General features: G+C 42.1%; 1 protein-coding gene across 7 annotated transcripts in view; it reads left to right on the forward strand.

The window, feature by feature from the left end:
• Positions 1 to 16,508, forward strand: part of zdhhc14 (zinc finger DHHC-type palmitoyltransferase 14) — a 632,056-nt gene that overhangs the window by 113,079 nt on the left and 502,469 nt on the right. For all 7 annotated transcript variants that reach the window (XR_010963685.1, XM_067989130.1, XM_067989121.1 and 4 more), the window contains exon 2: positions 4,546 to 4,706. Coding sequence is in view for 6 of the 7 variants with exons in the window: in XM_067989130.1 (XP_067845231.1) it covers positions 4,546 to 4,706 (161 nt within the window). In the remaining variant the exon portion in view is untranslated. The remainder of the gene's footprint in view (positions 1 to 4,545; positions 4,707 to 16,508) is intronic.

Here is a 16,508-nt window from a genome sequence, read left to right on the forward strand (position 1 = left end):
ATACGTCATGGAAGCAACCAGGGAACAGGCTATTTTAGATCTTGTATTGTGTATCACAGTAAAGGATCCTCTGGGGCAGAGTGAACGTAATATGATAGAATTTCACATTGAGTTTGAGAGTGGCGTACATAAGTCCGAAATTAGAGTTTTAAACTTAAATAAAGCCAATTACGTAGGTATGAGGGGTGAGTTGGCTAAGGTAGCTTGGGAAATTAAATTAAAGGGTATGGCGGTTGAAAAGCAATGGCAAACATTTAAAGAAATATTTCAATATTCTCAATAAATATACATTCCATTGAGAAATAAAAACTCAATGGGAAAAGTGATCCACCCGTGGCTAATTGAAGAAGTTAAGGATAGTATTAGATTAAAAGAAGAGGCCTATAATATTGCCAAGAAGAGTAGTAAATAAGCCTGAGGATTGAGAGAGTTTTAGAAACCAGCAAAGGATGACCAAAAAATTGATAAGGGAAAAAAAAATGAAAGTAAACTAGCAAGAAATATAAAAACAGATTGTAAAAGCTTCTACAAGTATGTAAAACAGAAGAGAGTAGCAAAGATAAATGTTGGTCACTTAGAGGCTGAGACAGGAATAATTATAATGGGGGGGGATCAGGAAATGGCAGATACATTAAACAAATATTTGGCATCTGTCTTCACAGTAGAAGACACAAAAAGCATACCTGAAATAGTGGGGAAGCAAGGGCTAAAGAGAGTGAGGAACTTAAAGTAATTATTATCAGTAGAGAAAAAGTACTTAGACATAAGACATAAGAAATAGGAGCAGGAGTAGGCCAATCGGCCCCTCGAGCCTGCTCCGCCATTCAATAAGATCATGGCTGATCTGATCCTAACCTCAAATCTAAATTCATGTCCAATTTCCTGCCCGCTCCCCGTAACCCCTAATTCCCTTTACTTCCAGGAAATTGTCTATTTCTGTTTTAAATTTATTTAATGATGTAGCTTCCACAGCTTCCTGGGGCAGCAAATTCCACAGACCTACTACCCTCTGAGTGAAGAAGTTTCTCCTCATCTCAGTTTTGAAAGAGCAGCCCCTTATTCTAAGATTATGCCCCCTAGTTTCACCCATCCTTGAGAACATCCTTACCGCATCCACCCGATCAAGCCCCTTCACAATCTTATGTTTCAATAAGATCGCCTCTCATTCTTCTGAACTCCAATGAGTAGAGTCCCAATCTACTCAACCTCTCCTCATATGTCCACCCCCTCATTCCCGGGATTAAAACAACTTCAACAAGACATCCCAACTCCTGCATCCAAATCATTAATATAAATAACAAATAACAGCGGACCCAGCACCGATCCCTGAGGCACACCGCTGGACACAGGCATCCAGTTTGAAAAACAACCCTCGACAACCACCCTCTGTCTTCTGTCGTCAAGCCAATTGGATACAAAATTGGCTTGACGACAGAAGACAGAGGGTGGTTGTCGAGGGTTGTTTTTCAAACTGGATGCCTGTGTCCAGCGGTGTGCCTCAGGGATCGGTGCTGGGTCCGCTGTTATTTGTTATTTATATTAATGATTTGGATGAGAATTTAGGAGGCATGGTTAGTAAGTTTGCAGATGACACCAAGATTGGTGGCATTGTGGACAGTGAAGAAGGTTATCTAGGATTGCAACGGGATCTTGATAAATTGGGCCAGTGGGCCGATGAATGGCAGATGGAGTTTAATTTAGATAAATGTGAGGTGATGCATTTTGGTAGATCGAATCGGGCCAGGACCTACTCCGTTAATGGTAGGGCGTTGGGGAGAGTTATAGAACAAAGAGATCTAGGAGTACAGATTCATAGCTCCTTGAAAGTGGAGTCACAGGTGGATAGGGTGGTGAAGAAGGCATTCAGCATGCTTGGTTTCATTGGTCAGAACATTGAATGCAGGAGTTGGGATGTCTTGTTGAAGTTGTACAGGGCATTGGTGAGGCCACACTTGGAGTACTGTGTACAGTTCTGGTCACCCTATTATAGAAAGGATATTATTAAACTAGAAAGAGTGCAGAAAAGATTTACTAGGATGCTACCGGGACTTGATGGTTTGACTTACAGGGAGAGGTTAGACAGACTGGGACTTTATTCCCTGGAGAGTAGGAGGTTAAGGGGTGATCTTATAGAAGTCTATAAAATAATGAGGGGCATAGATAAGGTCGATAGTCAAAATCTTTTCCCAAAGGTAGGGGAGTCTATAACGAGGGGGCACAGATTTAAGGTGAGAGGGGAGAGATACAAAAGGATCCAGAGGGGCAATTTTTTCACTCAAAGGGTGGTGAGTGTCTGGAACGAGCTGCCAGAGGCAGTAGTAGAGGCGGGTACAATTTTGTCTTTTAAAAAGCATTTGGACAGTTACATGGGGAAGATGGGTATCGAGGGATATGGGCCAAGTGCAGGCAATTGGGACTAGCTTAGTGGTATAAACTGGGCGACATGGACATGTTGGGCCGAAGGGCCTGTTTCCATGTTGTAACTTCTATGATTCTATGATTAACCGAGTGAACCTTCTTTGTACTGCCTCGAGAGCAAGTATGTCTTTTCTTAAGTATGGAAACTACTTGAGAAACTAATGGGACTAAAAGTCGATAAATCCCCTGGACCTGATGGCCTACATCCGAAGGTTTTAAAAGAGGTGGCTACAGAGATAGTGGATGCATTGGTTATGATCTTCCAAAATTCCCTAGATTCTGAAATGGTCTCAGCACATTGGAGTATAATGTGGGGAAATGTGAGGTTATTCACTTTGGTAGGAAGCATAGAAAAACAAAATATTTTTTAAATGGTGAGAAACTATTAAATGTTGGTGTCCAGAGGGACTTGGGTGTTCTGGTACAAGAAATACAAAAAGTTAGCATCCTGGTACAGCAGGCAATTAGGAAAGCAAATCAGATCAGCCGTGATCTTACTGAATGGCGGAGCAGGCTCGAGGGGCCGATTGGCCTACTCCTGCTCTTATTTCTTATGTTCTTAAGTTCAAATGGCATGTTGGGCTTTGGTGAGACCTCACCTGGAGTACTGCATGCAGTTTTGGTCTCCTTATCTAAGGAAGGATATACTTGCTTTAGAGGCGGTGCAACGAAGGTTCACCAGATTAATTCCTGGGATGAGATGGTTGTCATATGAGGAGAGGTTGCGTAGAATGGGCCTATACTCTCTGGAGTTTAGACGAATGAGAGGTGATCTCATTGAAACATGTAAGATTCTACGGGGGCTTGACAGGGTAGATGCTGAGAGGTTGTTTCCCCTGGCTGGAGAGTCTAGAACTAGAGGGCATAGTTGCAGGATAAGGGGTCGGCCATTTAAGACTGAGATGAGGAGGAATTTCTTCACTCAGAAGGTTGTGAATCTTTGGAATTCTCTACCCCAGAGGGCTGTGGTTGCTAAGTCGTTGAGTATATCTAAGGCTGAGATAGATATATTTTTGGACTCTAGGGGGAATCAAGGGCTAAGGGGATCAGGCAAGAAAGTGGAGTTGAGGTCAAAGATCAGCCATGATCTGATTGAATGGCGGAGCAGGCTTGAGGGGCCATATGGCCTACTCCTGCTCCTATTTCTTATGTACTTAAACCTTTATAAAATACTGGTTAATATTGTGTTCAATTCTGGGCACCACACTTTAGGAAGGATGCAAAGGCCTTAGAGAGGGTGCAGAAGAGATTTACTAGAATGGTACCAGGGATGAGGGACTTCAGTTATGTGGAGAGATTGGAGAAGCTGGCATTGTTCTTCTTAGAACAGAGAAGATTAAGGGGAAATTTGATAGAGGTGTTCAAGGTCAGGAACGGTTTTGATAGAGTAAATAAGGAGAAACTGTTTCCAGTGGCAGAAGGGTCGGTAACAAGAGGACACAGATTAAGGTGATCAGCAAAAGAGCCAGAGGTGACATAAGGAAACATTTTTTTACTCAGCGAGTTGTAATGATCTGGAATGCACTGCCTGAAAGGGTGGTGGAAGCAGATTCAGTAGTAACTTTCAAAAGGGAATTGGATAAACACTTGAAAGGAAAAAATTTACAGGGCTGTGGGGAAAGAGCAGGGGAATGGGATTAATTGGATAGTTCTTTCATAGAGCCGGCACAGGCACAGTGGGTCGAATGGCCTCCTCCTGTGCTGTACAATGATACTATGAACTTTCATGATTAGTGTTCATTATCCTGTGTAATGTGCATTATGGTGAATTTTCTTTATAACTTTTGACAGTGCCTCACCTGATGGTGTATTGATTTGATAATAAAGGATCAGTTGTAACACTAGTTGACTCTGTACGGTGAATTCCAGAAAATGTGACGTGCCAGGGCACATGTTAGAATTCTTGTAGTGTACTCCCACTGACCTGAAAATAAAGGAGTAGGAACACTACCTTTTATGGGAATTAGAATTTCTATCACAATGTTTGATTCTTCATTGGTTAATCTTGACTCTGAATCAATGCAGTATTATGATAGGTATTTTGTTCGCTGCCCCTAAAATGTACACTGTGTTGTGTGCCCCATTAGAAACCAGTTTTAATTTTTTTTTTATTTATATTTTTAACAGCTGTCCATACCTAGCAGTAAACATCACACCTGTGATACCAGCGGTAGCAGGAGTTTTGTTCTTTTTTGTGATGGGGACGTTGCTACGTACAAGCTTCAGTGATCCAGGAGTTCTACCTCGTGCAACGCAAGATGAAGCAGCAGACCTCGAAAGACAGATAGGTAACAGTGAAGGCTTTCTGTCTCTCTTCTCTCCACCTTTTCTCTTCTCACCCTTTTCTCACAAAGTTCATCTTTTGCACCTTGAGCATTCTGTCAGGAACACAGCAGTTGGTGGAAAACCAGTAGCTCCCTGATGTCACAGCATGGTTTTCTTAGTTCCATGTTTAAATGTCACTGAAGCGCAAATCTAAATTGTTATTGTGTACTGTTAGAATCTGAACAGAGAGACTGTTCGGTTGTAAGTAGCCTCTCACACAAAACAACTGGTAATATTTTCAAACCCACCCCCCACTAAAATGATTAAGTGCAAACTTGGGCTGCATTATTTCTGCAGCAATAAAACCTCATGAGGCAAGCAATATATTTAAGGTACGTTATGCTGAGATTGTCATTGTGTCATTTTGTCATTTGTAGGGGGTGGTGGTGTGTGTCAGCTTCACCTCTGACTTCTGAGCGGTCCGAATCGCTCCCACTCCCTGGGTTCTAGACCTTGGACTTATTTGGGGGTTGTGACAAAGTGCAGCAGACAACTGGTTTTGGTGCTTTGACCTTTATTCAAGAGAGGAAATACAACTCAACAATCTTAACGCTCTAATAAAATGGGGAACACTCCAGTACACGCGAGGGAAATTACAGTAGAAAGATACCTCACCCCTCCCACATCCCACTGTACTAGCTCAGTTGGACTCTAAAGGACCAGAGATAATGCTCACCAAACGAATCTTTGACAGTAATTCACCCAGAGGTAAGTCAGAAATAGATTGTAGAGTGGAAACTTTGCGGATCTTCGGTTTTCTCCCAAGTTGGTTTTCTTTGGTCGCGGTGGCTCAATATTACCCGGTTGGTTGGTGGTAATATTCGGTTGCTTGTTCCGTAAGGCCCTTGTTGCCGCGAGGTATCTGATGGTCACTGGGGCTGTTGCTCTGGTTTCTTCTTGTGTGTCGGCCTGCTTCTTGAGCTGCTGACCTTCTCTGTAGAATCCCTTGCCTTGTTGTTGCTGGAAGCTGCTTTCCTTTCAGAGACAGGCAGAACCAAGACAAGCAGCCCACCAGAGCCAGCAAGCCAGAGAGAGAGAGAGAGAGAGAGCTTTCGTCTTGTGGATGTCTCTCTTACAATGGTCTGTTTAAACAGTTCTCACCAAGCCCTTAAGAATTTTTGATGGTCCCAATCATATTGCAAATTGCTTCTCCCAATGTGTCATTGTTAATTCTGATTTTGAGCTTGTCACATAAGGCTTCCTTTTGTATCCAACGTCCTAGGTGTTGATGGTTTTGCTTTAAAACAAAGGCAACTGGGTATTCATATCTTCTGCCGTTTGTGCAGGTTGGCTCCCACGTTTGCCTACATAACAACAAGTGACTGCTTTTCAAAAGTAATTAATTGGTTGTGAAATGCTTTCGGATATCCTATGGACATCATAAAGTGTTATAGAAATGCAAGTTATTTCTTTACCATGGTATGGAGCAGAACAGTAGGGGTAGATTCCATTGTATTAATCTGCAGTCGCGGTGTATTTTTTTTAAACACCTGGAGTAGATATTAGATGGAAAGCTGCACTGGTGACCACCAGGAATGTTTGGTTTAGTGGTTGAACTCTTGTCTCTGAATCAGAAAATGGTGGGTTCAAGCCCCATTCCAGGATTTGAATATATAATCTAGGCTGACACACCAATTCAATACTGAGGGATTCTGGCATTGACAAAGGTGCTGTCTTTCGGTGAGATGTTAAACCAAAGCTTAATTACTGTGTTGGGACCTTACTGTACACAAACTTGGCTGCTGTGTTTCCCTACAGGACAACAATGACTACAGTGCAAAATAATTAATTGATTCTGAAGCTTTTTGGGATGCCCTAAGGATGTGAAAGATGATGTGAAAGTTAGTTTGTTGTTCCATCTTCAGGTTTGTGTTGTTTCACGATTTCTCACTTCTGCTGGCATTAACTTCGATTGGTCTTGCAGACTCCGTTCAGCTCTGATAAAACAGCCAGCAACAATCCCACATTCTCCATTTAACAAAGTATATTACTTCAGATTCATTAGCTGTCCTATGTGAGAATTTCCCAACTCATTAAATTCTCTCTGCTGGCTGGTAGTTTAAGATTGTAAGATTATTCCATGATTGAAAACTGAAAATGCAAAATGGTAAATACTGTATCTACTAGATGACCCCGTCTTTTCACATGATGGAATCATCTCATAAGCATCTGTTTGAGATTTCTAAAAGTTTTACTGTTCTACTGCAGTATGATTCTGACCTCTGCTAACCCTTGAAACTGCAGCTGCGTGTGGCATTGAATGTTTTAACAATTTGACACCAAGTTGCAGCATAAAATTAAAGGTGGCATTTTATGCAGTGAGAAAAAATAGCAATTGAGATATAGGCCTCATTGATCATGGGTTAAAGTTCCAGGGTAACCTGATTTCAATTTATCAGCCACATTGACAGGAATAGAGCATCTTCAGGAAGGAAGAATATGACCATTATTTCAGAGAAAATCAAGCATGCAGCTTATAGGTTTAACATGAAACAACATTGCTGGCAATATCAATTTAATATGTGTTTCTGTGAACTTTGAAGACACGAGATCTCAGGAAAGAAATATATTACGGAGACCCCTAATTACTCTGGGTAAGTGCATTGCATGGTATGGTATTGAGCAGCACGGACTAGTAGAGTTCTAGATTCTCTGCTGAGTTAGCTGAGCCAGAGCAGCTTTGGAAATGCTACAATTGGCCTAGTATCCCGAGACTAGGCATACCAAACATCAGACCCCTTTCACCTGTCTTTCACCTGTCTGGCTTAGGTGACCCTACCAAGAGTTATACTCGCACCAGCATAGTTCTCAGGGTCGGAGGAGCACACAAGCCATCCTACCACATCAACGTGCAGTCTCTAGCGAAGGTAGGGTACTGTACCCCGACATGAGTTACTGCTGTCAGAAGAAAAGGGGAGTATTTTTTATGTGGAGGGCAGGAAATAAGAACATAGTCATTTTTAGCAACAGTAAAAGGTGATTCGGTGCAACAAACTCATCTCTTTTTCATAAGAATAATTTGCTTACATAAATTTAGTCAATTCCCTTCCTAATATTGAAAACTTTAAATAGTTCAACTTGAAGTCTCCTCTTTACCAACTAAAATAAGAATACATTTTAAAACTTTTCTCATAACTTAAATTCCTGATATTTGGGCCCATCTTAGCTTCTCACTTCTGTGCTCTTTCAAGGGCTAATAATTTCCATCATATATTTGATGATAAGAACTATACATGGTCTGACCCCAGTTGGAATACTAACACTTTTTAAAGCAACAATACAACTTTTATTTTGCACTCTATCCATCTGCTAATACTTCAGGAACTTTAGTTATGTGGATAGACTGGAGAAGCTGGGGTTGTTCTCCTTAGAGCAGAGAAGGTTAAGAGGAGATTTGATAGATGTGTTCAAAATCATGAAGGGTTTAGATAAAATAAATAAAGAGAAACTGTTCTCATTGGCAGAAGGGTCAAGAACCAGATGACACAGATTTAAGGTGATTGGCAAAAGAACCAAAGGCGACGTGAGGAAAAGCTTTTTTACGCAGCGAGTAGTTATGGTCTGGAATGCACTGACTGAAAGGGTGGTGGAAGCAGATTCAGTCGTGGCTTTCAAAAAGGAATTGGATAAATACTTGAAGGGAAAAAATTTGCAGGGCTGCAGGGGAAGAGTGGGGGAATGGGACTAACTGGATTGTTCTTGCAAAGAGCTGGCACAGGCTCGATGGGCTGAATGGCAGCCTCCTGTGCTGTAACCATTCTGTGATTCTATAATAGAAGCTAGAACCTTATTTGCCTTTGTTAAACTTTTGCTGCTAAGCACTGTGCTGACTGCTTCATTCACTCTAACCCCCAGATCTCTTTCCTGACCAGTATGCTGTGCCACTGTTCTGTTTAGACATGTTCCTCTTTGGCTTCCATGCTCCCACAGCAAATATCTTAAACTGTATTGGCCCAGTACCTGTGAGGTTTAATTTTTTCTGAATTTGGTTGCATTATTTCTCCTGTTGTCCTCAACTGGTTCTACTTATTTACTCCATCAAAATCCCTCATAATTTTGAACACTTCTATTAAATCTCCTCTTAACCTTATCTGCTCTAAGGAGAACAATCCACATAACTGAAGTCCTTCATCCTTGGTATAATTCTAGTAAATCTCCTCTGCACCTTCTAGAATCGAAGAATGATAGAATGGTTACAGCACCGAAGGAGGCCATTCGGCCAGTCAAGTCCATGCCGGCTCTATGCAAAAGCAATCCAGCTAGTCCCCTTAGCCCTGAAAATATTTTTCTTTCAAGTGCTAATCCAATTCGCTTTTGAAAGCCACGATTGAATCTGCCTTCATCACCCTTTCAGGCAGTGCATTTCAGATCATAACCACTTGCTGCGTAAAAAAGTTTTTCCTCAAGTCGCCTTTGGTTCTTTTGCCAATCACCTGAAATCTGTGTCCTCTGGTTCTCGACCCTTCTGCCAATGGGAACAGTTTCTCTCTATCTACTCCGTCTAGACCCCTCACGATTTCTCTAAGACCTTGTCATCCTTCCTAAAGTGCAGTGCCCGGAATTGGACACAATACTCTAGCTGAGGCCTAAAGGTTTACCATAATTTTCTTGCTTTTGTACTCTATGCCTCTGTTTATAAAGCCCAGGATCCCATTTGTTTTTTTTTAACAATCTTGTTCTGCCACCTTCAAAGATTTGTGTATGTGAACCCGCAGGCTTCTCTGCTCCTGCACCCCCTTTAAAATTGTACCATTTAGTTTATATTGCCACTCCTCATTCTTCCTTCCAAATGTATCACTTCACAGTTCTCCACGTTAAATTTCACCTGCCGTGTGTCTGCTCATTTCATCAGTCTGTTTATGTCCTCTTGGAGTCCGTTACTATCCTCCTCATTGTTTACTACATTTCTGTGTCATCTGCAAACTTTGAAATTATGCCCTTTATACCCAAGTCCAGGTCATTAATATATATCAAAAGGAGCAGTGGTCCTAATACCGACCCCCGGGGTCACCACTGTACACTTCCCTGCAGTCTGAAAAACAACCATCCACTACTATGCTCTGCTTTCCGTCTCTTAGCCAATTTTGTATCCACGCTGCCACTGCCCCTTTAATCCCACGGGCTTCAATTTTGCTAACAGGTCTGTCATGTGGCACTTTATCAAGTGCCTTTTGAAAGTCTATATACACATCAACCATACTACCCTCATCAACCCTCTCCATTGCTTCATCAAAGAACTCAATCGAGTTTGTCAGACGGGATTTGCCTTTAACAAATCTATGCTGCCTGTCATTTATTAACCCATGTTTTTCCAAGTGACAATTAATTTTGTCCTGGATTACAGTCTCTAAAAGTTTCCCCACAACTGACGTTCGGCTGACTAGCTAAAGTAAGGAGGACAGTGATGGATTAAAGAAGCAGTGAAGAACATAAAACAATAACTTTCATTTATGTAGCACCTCTACAGGCAAAAACTGACACCAAGCCAAAGAAGGAGCTATTAAGAGGGGCGAAGGGAGTGGAGGATGCATAAGAGGCCAGAATTGGAGGAATTCAAAGTTCTGGGAGGGTTGTAGGACTGGAGGAGGTTACTGACCTAGGGAGAGACGAGGCCATGGAGAGATTTGAAAACAAGGATGAGAATTTTAAAATCAAGCCGTTGGTGGACTGGGAGCCAATGTAGGTCAGCGAGCACAGGGGTGATAGGTGAGTGGGACTTCGTGTGGGATAGAATAAAGGCAGCAGAGTTTTGGACGAGCTCAAGTTTATGGAGAGTGGAAGATGTGAGCCCGGACAGGAGAGCATTGGAATAATTGAACCTGGAGGTAATAAAAGCATGGATGACAGTTTCAGCAGCAGATAAGCTGATACAGGGGCGATGCTATGGAGGTGGAAGTAGGCGGTCTTTGTGATGGACAGGATATGGGTTGAAAGCCCAGCTCAGGGTCAAATAGGACGCTGAGATTGCGAACAGTCTGGTTCAGCCTCAGGCAGTGGCCAGGGAGGGAGATCGAATCGGTAGCAAGGAAACAGATTTTGTGGTGGGGGTCGAAGACAATGGCTTCAGTCTTCCCAATATTTAACTGGAGGAAATTGCGAGGACTGGATGTCAGAGAGACTGCACAGGTCAAGGGAGGTGGTGATGAGTTAGAAGCGGGTGTGGTCACCATACAAGTGAAACCTGACGTGTTTTCGGATGATGTTGTCGAGGGGCAACATGTAGATGAGAAATAGGAAGGGGCCAAAGATAGATCCTTAGAGGACTCCAGATATAGAGGTGCAGAGGCAGGAAGAGGAGCCATTTGCAGGAGATTCTCTGGCTATGACTGGATAGGTAAGAGTAGAACCAGTTGAGGACAACAGGAGAAATAATGCAACCAAACTCAGAAAAAATTAAACCTTTCAGGTACTGGGCCAATACAGTTTAAGATATTTGCTGTGGGAGCATGGAAGCCAAAGAGGAACATGTCTAAACAGAACAGTGGCACAGCCTCAGTAATCAGAGGGCACAGATTTAAGGTAATTGGCAAAAGAACCAGAGAGGAGATAAGATTTTTTTAACCCAATGAGTTATAATCTGGAATTCAATGCCTGAAAGTGTGATGAAAGCAGATTCAATAGTAACTTTCAAAAGGGAATTGGATATATACATGAAAAGGAGAAATTTGCAGTGCTATGGGCAAAGCGCACGGGCGTGGGACTAATTTGGTAGCTCTTTCAAAGAGCTGGCACAGGGACAGTGGGCCGAATGACCTCCTTCTGTGCTGTATGATTCTGAAACCCAGTGGAGACAGGTTCCAGCCCAACTTCAGTGCTTCTGCTGCAACTGCGCCAGACTTCTGCCCCAAGAAGGAACAGAAGTTGTGGACTCCTTTCTGTTTGGAGAAAATTATTCTTCCATTCAGGGTATTGCATATGAGATCTGGCATTTCTTGTTGGCCGGTTTCACATTTTAGAATGGAAAAGTATTCTTAAATTCTTAAAGGGGCACCTCATTAATGACACGTTTGTGAGTGGTGGACCTTTTTGTTTTAAAAACAATGCAGGGATGCTATATTCACATGGTTTTTTGTGATAAGAATGTAAGAAATAGGAGCAGGAGTAGGCCATACGACCCCTCGAGCCTGCTCCGCCATTCAATAAGATCATCGCTGATCTTCTACCTCAACTCTACTTTCCTGCCCTACCCCAATATTCCTTGATCCCCCGATGAAGTGAAGTATGGCTCTTCACCTCCCTGATAAAAAGATTGTTTGCCAAATATGTTTCATGAAGATGGTTTCCCTTTAAAAGAAGGGTTTTAACAACAGTGGCAGATCTCCGTTCTAACAAAGTTATGAGGAGTATTTAGTTTTGTTTGTCTTAGGTTTCTGTTTTCCTACAAATGCTAAGTGCAATGTGTATTCATGGAAAAGTGGAGAGTGGGAAATTAGCCCAGAATTGTAAGAATCAGTGTTTCCAGCATGGTAAGAGCATTTCACAAATTGTCCACAATTTGTTTTGGACTGTGACAGTGCTTTCAAATGAAATTTTCTGCAGTTTTTTTCTGTGTTGACAGCATTGAAAAATACTGTGGCATAATTTACTATTTTAAATACTTCTTCCCCCTCTCCCCCATTAAAACAAATGTTGTCTTAGTATTTTATTCTACAGTGTAGTCCATAATGAATCACATATTGTTTAATCCCTAAAATCAAAATTGGACCAGCTAGCATAATTGAACTGATTATGGAATACTTTTATTGCACACGAGCCTGCAAGTAATTGAGTGCTGACAAATACAAGAGTTATAGTCATGCATGGAATGCAGTAAACAGCAGACGGTGGCACGTTCCCTGTATCTCACTGAGATGAAAATGTCAATACATGAATAAACATAGGATGTTGTCATGTTTCTTTTTAATAAAGTAAACTGACAGTCTGGACTACACATGAATCCATGATCCTTCTATAAACCGCACATGGTTAGTTGCTTTATTTTTAAAAAGCTCCAAGAAGCTTTCCTTTCTCATACATTTATTTACCTCACTATTTTAAGAAATACTAACGGTTGCATTACAATGAGTTGACCCAAAATATATTGAACTAACTTAGTAGATAAGAGTGTGATGTTACAAAATGGTTATAGTGTTATCAAAATGGCTTGTGAATCTCCCAGTATGTTGCTCATCTGTTGTTTGGGATCTGGAGCCTGCTTCTGATGTTTAGCTGCCTGTTCCTTTAAGGCCACTACTTTAAATAAGTAAATCCAAGTAATTGTAGCTGCTTATAAACTTGAGATCATTCACAAGGCAATTGCAGCTGCTTGTAAATTTCAGCTTCCAGTCAATGGCCAGCTTTCTTTCCCTTTTTAAAGGTTGTTTTAAGTTCTCTGACAAAGTGTAATGTTTGGTATGTGATGGACATGCACTAGATGCAAGACTGTATTGATCGATTAGTAATAAAAAAAAATCAAAGTACTATATAAAAATCGGGACAGATGCCTGACTTGAAATGGGAACTGAATTATGTCTGCACGCCCTGGTCCAGTTATTCCCCCATCCTCTAATTACTCGTCACCTAATGACTGCACTTGGTCTTGATTCCTTATGTGCAATGCCAGAGGAGATCGACAAGTAATATATTTATATTGGAAACTGCCTATGTAAAATTGTGATGCTATCATTACATCCTCCTGTCAATGGTGATGCTCTATCACCTCAGTTTTGCATTCAAACTTCTAAGCCTGTACTGCAAAGAAGCTCCTATTCTCCAAAAAACTCTACTTCTTTGTCTCCTAAATTGCTGCAAATTTTGCTATTTAACTGTAAATAATATTGAATCAAAGTATTATATAATAAGGACAGAATTTATGACTTTCCAACAGGGATTGAATTACATTTGCCTACCTTCTTACAGTTATCTCCTGCTGTCTAACCTTGCTTCACCTCAAGACGACACTTGGTCTTGACTTCCTCTGTGCAATACATTTTGCTTTGAATAGTTCTATAATAAAGAAATGGTATTCTTCAGTTTGAAATTATTGAAAGAAGAACGCTAATATTCTAATTCAACAAAAAAAATTACTAATGAAGTAGCTGTCCTGCTACGTACCGGATATGGCATTTACAATATTGCAGACTGATCATAAGATAGATATTGATGAAGAAGACAACTCAGCGCATCTATTCAGAAAGGACCTAAAGTCCCTTCAGTACAGAATCCAGCTGTGGTTGTACATTCTTGCTACCTGTCTCTTGATGCTGTTTTCTGGGCTGAACATGGTACACCGACTGAGGCTCAGATATTATGCCTGTCACTTTATCTGACTTGGAGACGAGGTCAGCCACGAGAGCAGCAACAGCCATGTTGAGGGAATAGTTCTCAAACAACACTAGCATCTACCCGATTATGCAAAATTGCTCGTGTATGTCCTATCCACAAAAAGCAGGACAGATCCAACCCGGCCAATTACCGTCCTATCAGCCTACTCCCAATCATCAGCAAGTGATAGAAGGAGTCATCAGCAGTGCTAACAAGCGGCACATCAATAACCCGCTCACCGATTTTCAATTTGGGTTCCGCAAAGACCATTTGGCTCCAGATCTCATTGCAGCCTTGGTCCAAGCATGGACACGAGCTGAATTCCAGAAGTGAGGTGAGAGTGACTGCCGTTGACATTAAGGCAACATTTGACAGAGCGTGGCACCAAGGAGCCCTAATAAAATTGAAGTTAATGGGGATCAGGGGATTGTTGGAGGCCAACTCAGCTCCAGGACGTCGCTGCAGGAGTTCAGCGTCCTATGCCCAACTATCATTTGCTGCTCCATCAATGACTTCCCTCCATCATAAGGTCAGAAGTGATGATTGAAAGCTACTAGCAGGACAGCTACTTCATTCGTAATTTTTTTTTGTTGAATTAGAATATTAGCGTTCTTTCAATAATTTCAAACTGAAGAATACCATTTCTTTATTATAGGACTATTCAAAGAACTGTGTTCAGCCCCATTCGCAATTCCTCAGATAATGAAGCAGTCCATGCTCGCAACAGCAGGTGCATGGGAACACCAAGATGGGCCAAGGACACTGCCCTGGGGAGATCCTGCAGCAAGTGTTAGCCTTTTAAGACGTCAGTGATGAACCTCCATCTGCAATTCACCTTCTGTGGTGTTAGCTGTATTTGGACTAGCTGGCTTAAATCTTACCTCCCTTGATCTCAGGGAAACTTGTACATCTAAGTGACACACTTATATCTTGTGTGTACTGGTATCAAGCTGGTATAGCTGTACAATCATAACTTCTGTATCCTTTCTCTTTGTCAGAGAAGCACTTTCCGATTTTACAGAATTACCCTTCCACATATACAAAACAGAACTCCTACACCATCTACTATAAAGACTACTACAAGTACTACTAAAATTACAAGAACTAAACTAGAACTAAGGACTAATGACTAAGAACTGAAGTCTGAACTTCAGTGTCAAAAACACTCTTATAGACCCATAATTTGCAAAGAAACCTCAATTCCTTTTACTAATCTGAATGACGTGTGGGAGAGTGAGTGAGTGTGCAAGTGGATCTGACGGGCAGAGGAGAGATAGTAAAACAAGTAAAAGTGAACAGTACAGAATGGCAATGATGTAATCTGAAACGGTACTCTGGTCTGGGCCTATACCAGTTTCTTTAAATAATGTGACCAAACAGAAATATCCAACCTTGAGTTGGAGGTGGGTGGATGGATCGATTGAAAATGTTTACTGTGCTGTATTTAATTAGTTATCAGCCCTTTTCCAAAAAGTTGTGCAATAAGTCTGTTAATGCAGTGAGTTCTAGTAGGATTGCCTATTTTCCCAGATTGTCCTGGAGTCTTCAGCGATTAAAGATTAATCTCCCGGACACTTTTGCAAGCAACCCGGGAGATTAACACACCGAATGATATCTTGGTGGGGAGGGGTGCGGGGTAGGGGGGGTAGGGGGGGGGGGGGGCGATATTTTGAGGCCTCCTGCTGGGTGAAAGTGGTGCAGTAGCACCATATAGATGGTGAAGTATGACTTACCATCCCATTACTGCTGATGTTGTGGATGACATTATCTTTCTAAGGGCCTACTGCTGGGCATCCGGAGCGCCTGCCTGTTTCAGGCGATAGGCCCTTTTAATATGCAAATTGTGGTCCTATGACTTATATAAGACTCCAATTGCTGTTTTAGGACTCAGTTGGGTGTATTGTGTGCCACGCATGCTCTGCACAGTTCCAGCTGGCGGTCCAGCCACAAAGGAGCCAATAAGGCAAATTTTAATTTATTTTTGTGGGGCCGGGAGGAGCAGTAGTGCTCCTGCACGCTCCACAGAAACAACCTGGGTCACTGCTGCACCAGGTCTCCCCACTCCCGAGAATGGACCCCCTCCCCAACCCAGGACCCACCTACCTTCCTGTCTGGAGGCCAGCTCGGCTCAATATTCCGGCAGCCCAAGGCCAGCAGGCTGCCCTGGGTCACTCATTTTCTGCCCACAGCCTGCCGGCCCTATGTTAATAGGGCTCGGCCCTCCAAATGGACCAGGCCTCCTTTTGGCAGAAACCTTTTGGCATGCACTTCCGTACCCATCGAGCCTTCCGCTGCTGGCAGAAACTAGTCACTTTTGCAAAATCTGTGTTACTTTTAGAGAACATTTTGCCTTAGCAATTATGGCGAATAACTAACTGGTCAGGGCGTAGTGATTATCCACTTTCAATGTCATTTATATATAATGTGGAGTGTGGGAGCACTCAGTCAATCTCTGCTCTGAT

This window comes from Heptranchias perlo, chromosome 8 (assembly GCF_035084215.1).
Source record: "Heptranchias perlo isolate sHepPer1 chromosome 8, sHepPer1.hap1, whole genome shotgun sequence".
In the NCBI taxonomy this organism is placed as follows: Eukaryota; Metazoa; Chordata; class Chondrichthyes; order Hexanchiformes; family Hexanchidae; genus Heptranchias; species Heptranchias perlo.